Below are 14052 nucleotides of genomic sequence, written 5' to 3' on the forward strand. Positions count from 1 at the left end.
TTGTTCACATTTGACAAATCACATTCATAACTATAAATGTCTTGCATATGTCTCCCATGTCCACACGCCTGTCCTCTAAAGTGGCATGCAAGTGCAGCGCTCGTCTTTTAGCTGAGTATCTCTTTGGCTTTCTAATATCTTGAAATTCCAGTCCAAATATGGAATGCAGCTTATGTCCAACACCACATTCAAAAAGATGGTAGGTACTACTTGTATTGTCAGTGCGAATGCTTTGTTCTAAAAAACACCAACATGTATGCTGTATGCTCAAATAAGTGAGTTGATCCAAATAAAGGGATCAACTCACCCAGAAATGTGAACAAATAGAAATGTGCATTGTGTGAAAGATCTGTTTATTCATCCACTAATCTGTTGTTTGTTTATGAAATTAACAGATTGTTCTGTCCATGTCAAAATTACAAGAAAAAATGTAGATCTCAAAATGATGCATCCACAAATGTATTGTTTTATCAAAGAAAAATATGTTTTCTTCTTTGTCAGAGGATTTCCTCATTTTGAGGTAAAAAAAAAAATCTCATTACTACAGAATTCACAATGGCCATAAGGTGCAGTCAAAAATAAACACCATCAGCATACTCCAATATAGAAAATATCAACCAGGGTATATGACGGAGTCAAAATGCATATTATTTAACTCAAGATATCCATTTAGTTTTTTTTTTTTTTATGAAAATCAGAATGGGAGATGCTTTTATTTCAGAATGTTAGTTTTGAGAGGACAATCATTGATTAAATAAAGAAGCACCAGATTTTAATTAAATTTTCTAACCCACTGCAGCAATTTTTCATTTAAACCTGACATTTTTAAAAATGTCAAATTAAATATCAGAATAGTTGCAGAATAACATTACTGTATCATCCGTTTCATGTATGATGTTTTGACAGAACATGGAAAGCACAGTGAAATAATCCATACATTTCATTTAGATGAGGGAAAAAAAAGGAAGACAAAAAAGACTGCAAATACATTTCAGTTTTTTTTATTTTAGTTTGTAGTACATTGAAATGTATTACATACTTTACATATAGGGAGCTCCATCTCTCTTATTTTCCCCCTTTTTAAAACATTTCTCTCCATACAATTCAAGCTTGATTTTACATTTAAATAAAATGTTTAAAAAAATGATTTAATTTCACTTATTTTTTTGGACTTCTTTTACTACTTTAATTATAAATCTTCACTTCAATAGAAGGTGTTAGCTTGCAGAAAACAAAAAAACCTCAAAACAAACAAAAACTAATGCAACAACTTGTAATGTAATGTAAAGACAGTGTTGCAGGTGAGGAGCCAGTTCTTGGCTCTGAGGTAAGTGTCAGCTGCTTCCTGCCACAGGCCTCCTGTTACCTCTTCTGATTCTGCTTGGCCTGCTTGAGTAAAGTGTCAAAGTCTAGTGCATGAAACTTGCCCTTCACAGGCGATGGTTCGTACCCTCTATTTGAATCTGAAAAGAGGAGGACACAAAGTTAGCATCACATATGGGAAAAAAGGAGTAAAGTGTAAAACAAATGCACTATCCACCCAGGGTAGCGTATTTGTTTATTACCTAGGGTTTAGTGTGAACAAGTGTATACTTGTTATTTAGAATAAGCCTTTGATACATTTACTTTAAACCCTTTCATGCGAGTGTACAGTGAAATACATTAATACTGGTTAGGTCAATAAAACCTTCACAGTATCCGAATCAATACAGACGACATGGCCAAGGACTCTTTAATGGTAGCTATAAGCATTGCTGTGCAGACAACTATATGAAAAAAATCCCCACAAGAGTCTTTTATACATAACATTGAATGATGCTATTCCAAAAACACCACTCCATCCCGTCTCGTGATCATCTTTTTCAAACTGCAACCAATTTTCATCTGCCAAGTTTTGGAATTATTGGCAGCACTTCAAAGTACAGTGGCTCTCCATTGCTTTTAGCATGTGGCCCATGCACTGTATCAGGATGAAATGCAGCCAATATCATTCATTTTCTAAGACACCACATCGGCACTTTTGGAAAAGTTTAACATAACACTGGAATGTCTGTTGTATCTGTTGTTTTAAAGCCACCCCTACCCAAGTCAGCATAGTTGGACTTGCAGAACTGTCTCCTCCCACCGAAACACAGATCAAATGGCAGCTCATCTGGCTTGCGCAACTTGCTTCCATTTTCAATGGCCCTGAAAGCATCTTTTGTATCATAGTAAGTGATAAAGCCATAGTTGTCCCTGTGTGAGAGGAAAAACAATACATCAGCCTGCATTCATGTGGTGAAAGTCATAACATTAATACAGTTGGAGCTGTGACTTGCTTTTAAAAGGGCAACCTGGGGGTGTTACCAGGAGGCCCCAGTTATGAACAAGCCTCATTTTGCTTTAGCACTGTAGCTTGGCCTAGGAGGTCATGGACAAGACCAATAAGGTTCAAAGACAGTGCAATTTCCTCATGTTATAAACACAAGTCTAATTTAAACCCCATTTCTTGTTATTCATGTACTTACCCATGGTCTCTAAAGTGCAGGGTGCAGTCCTCAATTTCGCCATATAAGGAGAAGCGCTCTTTAAGTTCTTTTTGGGTCATGGTACCTCGAATACGGCCCACATAAACAATCCGACGCTCCTCCTGAGAGAAGAGAGTAATCGATCAGATGACCATTACAATGATTTGATTTTGTTAAGACTCATGTAAACATAGTAAAATTACTTACAATTGCCTTTTCCTTGCGTCTCTTGATCTCTTCCACACACGTATGTGCATTCTGACCATAACCAGGTCTATATGAGGGACTGAGGAAGAAAAAAATATGAGTAATTTTTAAATGTGTCTTTAAAGATTCCACAGACATTTCACTTGTGTTTTGCAAGCACTTTTAAAAGTGACAAGCACCCATATAAGCATGATGCATGTAATGTACCTGCGCCATGCTCTGCTTCTCCACTGTGCTGATCTGTCAGGGGAGCGAGATTGCGACCTAGAGCCACTCCCTGAGCCAGAGTGAGACGAGGAATATGAATACCTCCTCCGCCTGGGAGGGGAACGGGACACAGAGGTAGAGGACCGAGATGAGGAACGGGATGAGGAGCTGGAACTGCTCTCAGAGTGACGGGGGCGATACCTGAAGGATAGGAATCAACTCAAGTGAGGAAAAGGAGGAAAATCTAAAATAAGCTGCTGCATGAAATGAATGTTTGACAGAGGGTCACACCTTTTCTTAGATGGAGCAGGTGATCTAGACCGAGATCTAGAAGAATGAGAGTCTGACTCCGAACTGCTGGACATAGGGCTGGGAGAATGGTGTGATCGCCTCCTCTTTCTAGAACGACCTCCAGTCCTCTCTTTGGGGCTAGATGCGGGGCTGGGTGTGCGGGAGGCAGCATGTCGACGGTAGACCCTCTCATAGGGTCCTCTCCTGGTGCTCTCTACTTTATCAGTGGACTCCGTCTCCTGTCGAGCAGGCGAAGCGTCAGGAGTTTCCAGGACATAGCTGTGATCCAGGGCATCTGTCGCTGGAAAACCTTGCATTTTGGTTGCAACTGTGGCACTTGTGGGTGATGGGACAGATGTCTTTGTGGTGGTTGTAGTGGATTGCTTGATAGGTTTAATAGTGATGAAAGTTTGTTGTTTGACATTCCAGCGCCTTCCTGGCTCTCCAGGAGAAGTGCCTTTGTTGGGTAGGCAATAGTCATGATCCATGCATGCCAGGCTGGGGTCCACAGGGGCACAGACAGGAGTGGGTTTACTACGGGAATTGAACGAGGGCAGAGGCCGAGCTTCTATCTGGATAACCTTGGAGGGGCTTGACTTGGAGGCCTCAGCTGCTTTGCTCTTCCCCAGCAGAGTCACAGGGACCAGAGGTTTCCACATCTGGTGAGGAGGAGTGGCTGGAGGAGTCAAAGCTGGAGCAGAGGGAAAAAGAATGTGCACCACAGTTATACTGAGCAAATTAGCATCTGTTTAGCTTTAAATCTACCATTGTAATTCTGGAAGCACCAAAGATAACGTGCTTGCTGAATTACCTGCAGAACTGGCGAGGTCATTAGCTCTAACACGCTCCACAATGGTTTTCTCAGGAGCCAACTGAAGACTGCAAAGTAAGCACAGGCGTGTGTAAGTATGTTGCTGGTGTGGCGCTCAACCCTCAGTTTGTTCTTTGGATTAAATGAGCAGCCGATTCTTGACCAAAAAATGAAAAACTAGATTATAAAAACCAGATGTCATGTTTCTCTGCGATCGGGCAGGGTTTTACGGTAGGTCTTGGCAAAAGAGTGAACATGTCACCTCAACACACACACGCGCACACACACAAACTGTTTTCAGTTTTCACACCCTCACTCACACAGAGCAGCTTGAGGGCTGTAGGGTAACTCACCTCGAGTTTCCTACAGCTACTGCTCTACCAGAGACCTCCGGCACACAATGCTCTTCTTTGGCTGAAGAAAGAAGGGACAGAGACATAAGGTATAAGGAATAACAGCAGAGAGATGGGGAAAACACCAAAAACTAATATTTAATACTGTGTACATATATAAATAAACATAAATGGAGTGAAAGTACATTAATGGTGAATAAGGGACAAATGTACTCGGAACAGCATTTTACCCAACAATCAGCAACTATACCCACATCTACTCCCCTTAATAATGAACCATGAAGTTGGAGCGATTTTAAGAGTTGGGGCTTATAGAGTGGCAGCAAGGCGAGAGGTAAATGGATTGTGGACAGGGCAACATTCCAGCAGCTGAGCAGGCAAGAGCACAAAGCAACATCTCTGCACATCACTCATCTCTTTAAAAGCAGAGTTTCACTGGCTAAAAACAAGCCATATTATTCTAAACAGAAGTCCCTGCAGTACAGTGGAGGATCAGTTAAGCGCATGTGAACAACAGCCTCATATATTTGTTGGACTATGAACTCTGATGTCCTTGCATCGCTCTGTTGGACAAAGATAAAGCGTCAAGAGTCCAATTGACCCCAGTCTAAAACATATACACAACATCAGTGTATTAGTGATGAGTCTATTAGGTAGCCAGTATCTTTTGAAGTCTTTGTCAGTGTTCCTCAACACACTATTCCACTAGTGCCAAATAAAAGTTAGTGCTACAATGTTAAGATCCACTTCCTGACATTACCAAACCAGGAAAACCGACACTGACTGCATTCAGCCTGATAATAAACTGACCCAACTAAGCTACTGGCCAGTATAACCACCTTCAGATATATGAACTGAATTGACGACATTAAGATGACCAGTAAAAACAAATTATTGATTACCTTGGGTTTCCTCAAACTGCTCCAACAAGCTGGTCAGATCAGCAGCTTCTATACCTACACAGAAATCCCAGTTAATTATTCAACATATCACAATTATTTACCCTAAAATGATTGTAAACAAACATGTTTGCAGTTACACTAAAATCCTTTGATCAAATGTTTTACATTAAAACATGACATGACTTTCAAAAAGACCTTAAATACTGCCCGACTTTTATAATAACTAAATAAATCAAAGTATGCAAGTACAGTAAAACTCAAAACTATTTTGAAGCTCACCTATCTCACTGGTGAAGGCTTCAATCAGCTCCTGTGTGGGATTCTTTGCCTTTTGGGGATTCACTACTGTAGTGGGTTTCTTTTTTGCTTCAAGTCTGACAGGTTTTTCTTCAAATCTCTGGGAGTCTGAGGACTGAGCAGCTATAGGAGGGCAAATTCGGTCACCGATGTCCATGGGCTTGGAGGACTCGCCATCAGCTGTAATAGGGCAGTTTATTGTGGTAGCAGCAGTGATGTCAGCCATATTCTGGAGAACAGTGGTCTTCTGGGGAATATTAGGGGCAGGTGGAGTAGCAGCATTTGGTTTGATCAACCCTGTAGTGGTTTTGGTACAACCTTCATTGAGCTGTACAGACTTATGAGAGACAGGATGAGATTGGGACCTTTCATTGACTCCACTATTTTCTCCTGAAAGTGTAGGACAGCATTTGTCACCTGCTGACGACACTGACTTACTAGCCTCATTTAAAGAAGCTGGAGAAGAACTCTGATGCACTGAAGGCACTGCAGGTTGAGCATGGTGATGTGTGGATGACTCCTTCATTGAATTAGGAACAGAAGCTACAGATTCAGGTTTGGATGATTCAGACATTTGCGGGGGTTTAGGAACAGGAGTAGCAGCTGAAACTTTGCTGGATGAAGCGACCATGTAGGCTGGTGGTACCAGCAGTGCCTCAGGAGTGGGTGGTGCAGCTGGTCCTCTTGGGTGCCACGCAGTTTTGACCTCCTCCTCTTCCTTCTTAGCTGTCTGGGGGTTGGGGCGTCGAGGATCTTTGGGGCTGGGGTCAGGCAGGCAGGGAATTGGGGGAAGCTCGGTAGGAAGCTCTGGAAGGCTGGGCCACTTGGTGCTGTTGGTCCCCATTTTTTCTACAGGTGCTGGCTTTTTCTGTTGTCTGAGCCGCCGGTACTCCGCTAGGCTGAGTGATTTAGGTTTCGGCTCTGGGACTACAGTGGCCACAGGAGGGAGGGCTTCACAAACAGGTGGTGTGAGCTGGGGTGGTACAGGACTTTGAGCAGCTGCAAATGTCTCTGTGGACAGAGGGGCGAGGGCAGCAGAGGGGGCTGCTGATGAGACTGCCAGCTTCGCAGGGGCTGAAATTGCCTGTTTAAGGATTTCTTCAGGCTGTTGGGAGCTCAGTGCTGTGGGTGTACAGCTACGCTGACTTGTCTCTGGGCTATTTTTTAACAGCGCAGTGTCCTTGCTGGGTGACACACATCTGGCAACTTGCACATTCATTTCAGGCAAAGGTGTTGTAGTTGTGGTTTCTACTTGTGCATCACTTTGGCATGGATTTATTTTCTTAGGTTTTACAGAGAAAGGAGCTGGAGATGAGGCGTGAGGGACCTTCAGTTTCTTTTCCTGTTTTACTGACGTCTTTCCAGGTTTTGTGGGAACCTTCGATGCGGTCTGTCTTACTGTGCCACTCCTAAGTACTCTACCTTCTACAGGTTTGGACTGGCATTGGTCCTTACATTCCTTTTTCTTTTTTCTCATGGAGCGGCTTTTTTCTTTAACATCTTTTTTCTGTCTCTTAACAATCTTCTTATCTTTAACATCTTCAGATCCACCTGGCATTGCAGGGGATGTGACCTTTACTGGAGGCTCAACGTCCATTGTGTTTTCATCAACAACAATTATATGCTCTGAAGTATCAGAGGCCACCTCTTCTGCTTCATCTATATTTTGCTGCTCAATTTCCAACAACTGCTCTTTAAGTGGTAGTGACACTGGGAATTCCATGTTTGGGATGGCTAGTATAGGTTCTCCATTTTCTCCCTGGTCCACAACCTCAAGTAAGATGCCGCCTTCAGGCAACAGCTGTTCTCCCTCGTCATTTTCTAAACAAATGGCCATACAATATGGGTGCATATGCCTGACCAAGTCTCCCAGGCTAATGGAAACACCATCTTCACCTTCCTGCTCAAATGTAACAGGAAGTGGGAGGGTCTGGCCTTTCCAGTCAAACAGTTCATTGTCACAAGATAAATCATGTTCAACTGGGCTCAGAGTGAAGGAGCCATCATCTTCTTCCTCCCCATCACTCCTCTGGAGAGAGTCTCTTTGTATCCTGGGGAGACTCTGGGTGCAGACAAACAAATACACCGTCAAACTCTGAAATCTGCCTGCTCTTGTAGTTTACATACAAATGAACTGTGCCCAGCTACCTTTCCAGTTGATATTGGTCTACTTAGCGAGTCTTTCTCTGGAGGGGAACGGGACAGACACAGCAATCTCCTGAGCTGGAGAGTGACAGAAAAAAGCTCAGGGACATTAGTTACTTGTTCACTTTGGCGGCACATTGCACTTTTAGTTTACATTTTCAATTCCTTTCACTTCCTCTGCCCCAAGCTCAAAGGCCAGAAGGGTGATGTTGAGAACATGGACATGTAAGACTCTTTGGAGAGATATGTATGACAGCTGGGGACTAACCGGAGAGTGTTCTCTGCCCTTCTGACCTGACAACAGGTCCGAGTCAGGCAGTGTGTCAAATGGAGACAGGTTCTCATCATCCACATTGTCAAGTATCTCCGTTAGGGCAGTTAGCAGCGTGGCTTCACTCTCCTCATCTAGTCCTTTAGTCTAAATAAAAACACAGGAATTAGGTCAAAGCGTGTGACACAGGGAGCATAAATTCAAATGTCACAGGGTATACACATTATAAATATCTTGTATTCTACTCTAATACGCTCGTTCAGATGCACACATTGAGTCTTACCTCTATTGTTGGTGTGTCTTCAAAGATTGAAAGGATCGAAGGGTCTAAGCAGTTTTGAAGGACTTCCAGAGTTTCTCCAGGGCTCAACCCAGCAGTCTAGAGAGGAAATAACACGTCAGAAAACTCACAACTGTTGGGATTTAAGATCATTTACCATAGTATTAGTGGCTAATACAGTAGACTTACTACACCTGAGTGCTACAAATCTGACTACTGTTCTCTCTTTTAGTCATTTAAACAACTTAATCCTATATGAAATTTTGTTAAAAACACCTTTATTATATGAGAAAACATATGCATTTAACACATGCTTTGCTCTCCAGATATTCATCTAAGATGTGTTCTGCAGGGTAAACACTTTTGCAAAAGCATTTAGGGACCACTGAGCCACCCTATCACCACAAGTGGACTTTTTAAATTGTCTCCCTTCAAAAAGTAAGTGTAACAGAGTACTTAAAAGGTAGTCCAGCACTAAATATTTGCTATTTTAAGGCATATGTACACAAAAATCATCAGTTTATGCATCATTAGCTTCCCGTTTTTAAATAACCTCATTGTATTAAAAATGCAGAAAAAAAAAAACAGTTTTAAATGTATGTAAATGTTTATGTAGCAATTGAAGCAAAGAATAATGCCTGTTTTAACAAATAAGGCAGTTGGAAATGAGAATCAGAAAAGTAAAGCCCACAAGGAAAAGGCACATGCTTTTAGTTCCAGCTGAGACAGAGAGGGAAAAAAAAATTGCTCCAATTCACAATTACAACGTAAAAAAAATCTTTATCTAACCCTTCACGTTTTGTAGTATTGAGGTCTCCCATAAAAATAAGAGCAGGAACATAAAAGTTATACATTTATATATTAGGGCTGCAATTAACGAATATTTTCATAATCGATTAATCTGCCAATATTTCCTCAATTAGCCGAGTTAATGTTGTTCCATAAAATGTCCGAAAATGTTGAAAACTGTCAGTGTTCCTCAAACCTGGAAATGATGATTTTCTCAAATGACTCATTTTGTCAACAAACCAAAGTGATTCAGTTGAATGATTTCTTTGTTTCTATGGTTTCAGCCCTAATTTATATACACATTGGCTTTTTTTTTTTTTAAATAGAACTACTTACAATACATAAGCCTCATCTTTGAGAAAATAAAAATCTGAAACAACTTCCAAACCAAAATATAGTTGTAGTAGTAGACTCACAGTATAGCAGCTTTTAGATTTCAAGTAGATGTATAAACTTTGATCCCACATAAGATTTTTTGTTTTAGAGCAGCACAACATTTAGGCACTCATTATTATCATTATAAGTTGTTCAAAACAAGGGCTGACAGAAACTATACAAACATCACAATCAATAGGAATATAAGTACAATGAAATATAAAAAAGTACATACAACAACAATACAAAGAATAAAGTATTAGAATGCAGAGCTCGACTTTTCAGAAAATACTTAATTTAGCACATGCATAGTTCATTGTACAGTGGCACACGTGTTTCCATCTACGCAGACATGTTTGATCCTGGCCTCACCCCGTCCAAACCCTGCCCACGTGTTGCAATACAACAAACCGCAACTGCAGCGTGGGATTCATTTCCACTCAGGACTCTAATTTTAACAACTACAGGTGTGTGAAAGTCACATTTAAACACATTTATTAACACTAAAGTGTTAAACAAAAAGCTGTTTAAACTCTGGCGATAAGACGAGTCCGGAAAAGTAGTGTGTGTACCCTGCGCGTGCGCTAAGGAAGCCAACACGCGAGTCAGCGCAGCTAATGCACACGTGGGTACACTGGGTTTGAATGAAGTTAGCACGCTGCTACTGCTGCAGCAACACTTTGACAGTGAGTGATTACATACGTGCGAGTAACCGCAATTGTGTTTAAAACATAAAAAACTTTTATTTTAAACCGAGGCTGGTCATACACTATCATTACTGCAGTGTGCTGGCACGAAGCCTGTATGTATTCAGACCACACCATGGCAAAAATACAACGTCAAAACGCGAAAAGAGGAGAAGACTAAAATAAAACACAGCAACGAGCTGTGAATAAACGCTGCTAACGTTTTCCCTGATGGCGAATACGTATGTGGAGTGTACACGGCGTATTTTTACATATTTATACTGATTTGACTTTGAGTGAGTAATACTGCGAGTTACTCGTACAACTGATACGAATGTCAGGTGGGAAATTAGTAAAAATACACAGCTGTCACTTGATTAAACCCCACGATTTGTAATTTTTACGAGGGAAGAAAAAGCTGCGTCGTCCGTCCACTCGGGTTTTAGCTGCATTGACTCACCATCAGACATTAACACACAGCTATAAAAACTGCATGCACGTTATAACGAGGCTTTGTGTTTAATGACACACACACAAACAACAATACTGTCGTTTGGCTGTTGTACTAAAACAAAAACCATCGCGTACTTTTTAAGTTTGACCACCAGAGATACTATGGTGGCATCCACGTGTCACTTTTCCGTGTACACAACACGCGCTACCCCTGCCACTAAAAACACACGCTAAACCACTAACAGTGGATTCTTGCCCACGGAGATAAAGCACAGAACGCGTCCTTTACCTCGTTTAGTGTATCGAGGGAGAAAAACTCCATATTGCACGCAGTTAACGTCTCCTCGCCTGTTCCCCACCGCGCCGCCATCTTGCCGGTGTTACTCCCTGCCCGGACTGGTTTTAGAATGAAAAGCAGAGACTCAACTCCGCGTCACAGATCGAGCACGCCAAACCGGCAGTAGCAGAGGAAACGTGGTCCAGCATTCCCGGCAAAATTACGCAGAGTGACGCTCGGGGTCGAGGGATACGTGATGACGTCTTTTTGTAGTTCTATAAAAAAAAAATAGCATGGAGTCTGCGCTACACTGCCCTCTAGTGGCCGACGGCAAGACACCACAACAACACATAATATGGTTATACTGTACTGTATATTAGCAGTCTTGTATAAGGGATACTTGAGTAAAAGTACAAGTATCTTACCAGAAAAGTACTTTGATAGAAGTTGACCTTTTATAATATAACTTAAGTAAAAGTCTTAAAGTATATGATATTTACTGTAAGTTATTTTCTGATATAAAATGTACTTAAGTTTGAGAAGTGAAAGTATTAATAAAGTGAGGAGTTAGGATTGAGCCATGGTAGCTCAGTGGTAGGGTGAGTTGTTTTTCAACTGAAAGGTTGTGGGTTCAATTCCTGGCCCTGCTAGTCTATGCAGTATGTGTCTTTATATCAGAATGAAGTCACTTACTTCTTACTTGCTTACTCTTACTTGCTCTTACTTATTTCTAGCTCTTATTTGTACCCGAATGTTTAAATGCACTTATTGTTAGTCGCTTTGCGTCTGCTAAATGACATGTAATGTAATGTAAAAAATGTAATGAAGTTGTAAATATCTCAAACTTGAATTAGACAACAGCAATTAGGGGTGGAACTTGCCAGAGACACCACAATGTGATATTATCACTATATTTAAGTCACAATACGATATTATCACAATATTGCAAAAATAGTAATAGTATTTGCAAAATCATATACTCACCCAGCAGCTCTGGTGAGAGTGAGCACTTGGCATCATCTAGTGGACTGCAACGTCAATTTACTTCAGTTTGTGCAGATTAGCCTCAAACAACCTCAAGTCTCTGGATTGCAGTCCTCATTTTACATATTCATATATGCATATCTTCCAAATTGCCCCTTTAACAAAGGACTCACCTAATAAAGTCTAACTTAAAAATATGTTTAATGCTTTTTCTCAAGCAGAGCCTTTTGCTGCTGCTTAGTCTCCAGTGCCGGAATCCATAGAGAATATCAGCAGTTTTCCATCACAAGACACAGGAGTTGTTAATACAGTGCTGTCTCCATCACTTATTTATGATTTGCTGTGACTTTGGTGTTTGATATTCTTTGTTCGTATTTACCTAAGTGACACAAACTCGACGCCAAACAAGGCAACAGTGGATCGGCAGCACCTGTGTCCCCGCAAGCTAAAAATGTCGATTTCCTCTAAGGACTGTGGTGTTGGAGCGTTGGCGGTGAGGAATAAAATGCATTTTATTTTTTTTAAGCCGTTTAAATGTGATGACTTGCTGTTTTTTTTGGAATGATGAGCTGGCAAAAAAAGAAACCTGAAGATGTCAACTTGGGCTTCAGAAATCTGGGCATTTTCCCACTGTTTTCTGACTTCGTATTACATGTTTTATAATGAATACTGTTTTAGTAGTATGAAGCAAAAGCTATAGAGGCTAATATTCTACCAATGAAAACAACATTTTCTTTCCATTTTCACCGACTATATAAACACACCTGAGCAAAAAGCTCTCAGAATGTTTAAAATCGGATTGAATTTGTGAAATCTGGAAATACGTCTCAGTTCAAAGTTCACTTGGCTCATTTTCTTTAACAAAAATAAAATAATAATATGCATTCTGCACAATTATTGCTACTTTATATTACTACTAAAAATGTGATATAAAAGTATAGCATATATGACCTATAAATACACAAGCCCCCAGGATGTCCATATAAGGAGTTGTGTTTTATTCCCCATGGCACTTTACCAAGAGTGCACCTGAAGCACAAATCCGTGCCGCATGAGCACTAAGGGTTAATATGAGACCCTCTGTGTTCCAGGATTCAGTGGGTGGTCACAAAAAGGTCAAGAAGGTCAGAAGTTACAGTCTCAGGATGACAACTGAGCACTGATGATGAAGACTCTGAGATGCAGAAAAGCACTGGAAAAAGCTTGTAAGTGAAATTCTTCTTCTCTATTGTCAGATGTAGACGGATCTAATGGAACGAGCCACGTATAAAGAGAAATTAGCACTAGAGAATACCACTATGAAAACATTTATTGCTGTCTGAGGACTAAACAAACATCACACTTAGAGGGGAAAATTGTTTTCCCCTCAGAGCTTGTGGAGGTAAATGAAATGCTCGACAGGGGTGGACGTGTTTGTTACTGAGGGTAATACATGAAGGGAAAAAGCAACGCGAGTGAGCAAGAACACAGGCTATGAAACACAGATGTGGGGAATAAATTGGGTCAAAGACGTAAGTGGGAGTGAAGCATTCCTTGTTACGATTGGTGCTGCATGGCACAGAAAAGCCATAGGCAATTCTCAATGTCCCAAAGGCAAATATAGATTAGAAATAAATCCACATTCACACACTGGTTTGTGCAGCTATTTTTCTCAGAACACTACATTCCTTTGCTCAGCCTAAAACAAAGCATTATGCCTATCCCTACCCTTAAAATAACCAACATTCAAATCTTGGCCCTAAACTTAACCAGGTTCCTCAGAAATGAGGTTCTGCCTCACTAGGATCAGGTTTTGGTCTCCACGAGGACTGCGTAGTCCTGACAAAACTACTCGCAGTTCTCATACTACCATCTGTAAAGTTTTTAAGTCTTCCCAAATTCTCTGACAGCTTCGTCACTGTGGGCTTTTTCCAGCAAAAAAAACATGCACAGACTTTTTTGGGGGGCGATTTTTGAGAGCACGTTGTTGTTGCCAACAGTCTCACAGCCAGCACAAGACTCACCAGGTTACAGACCCGCTGCAGTGTAGCTGTGTCTCTGCATGCTACATCTTTCCGGGCGGCGACCCAGGAATCCCTAAGGCAACAATTATTATTATTATTATTATGAGTCTCGCTGATCAGTCGTGTCCCTCGCTACATTTCCTTTGAATAACGTGAATTAATTAATTAATTAATTAATAAGTAGAACAAAAGTGTTCCTCCTGTCTTTATGTTG

General features: G+C 41.0%; 1 protein-coding gene and 1 non-coding gene across 2 annotated transcripts; both read right to left on the reverse strand.

Moving 5' to 3' along the window:
* Positions 1–985: 985 nt before the first annotated feature.
* Positions 986–11063, reverse strand: pprc1 (PPARG related coactivator 1). The gene is made up of 14 exons (XM_058652250.1): positions 10864–11063; positions 8275–8370; positions 7989–8138; positions 7724–7798; positions 5558–7637; positions 5279–5332; positions 4377–4437; positions 4024–4091; positions 3213–3903; positions 2922–3122; positions 2715–2793; positions 2508–2629; positions 2084–2235; positions 986–1463 (listed from the first exon to the last, which is right to left on the reverse strand). The coding sequence occupies exons 1-14, from the start codon at positions 10942–10944 to the stop codon at positions 1363–1365; spliced, it is 4011 nt and encodes a 1336-aa protein (XP_058508233.1). The 5' UTR covers positions 10945–11063; the 3' UTR covers positions 986–1362.
* Positions 2306–2445, reverse strand: LOC131474687 (small nucleolar RNA SNORA50). Its single transcript, XR_009242441.1, has one exon. It is a non-coding gene; the product is annotated as a small nucleolar RNA SNORA50 (small nucleolar RNA).
* Positions 11064–14052: the final 2989 nt, after the last annotated feature.

Source organism: Solea solea, chromosome 15 (genome assembly GCF_958295425.1).
Source record: "Solea solea chromosome 15, fSolSol10.1, whole genome shotgun sequence".
In the NCBI taxonomy this organism is placed as follows: Eukaryota; Metazoa; Chordata; class Actinopteri; order Pleuronectiformes; family Soleidae; genus Solea; species Solea solea.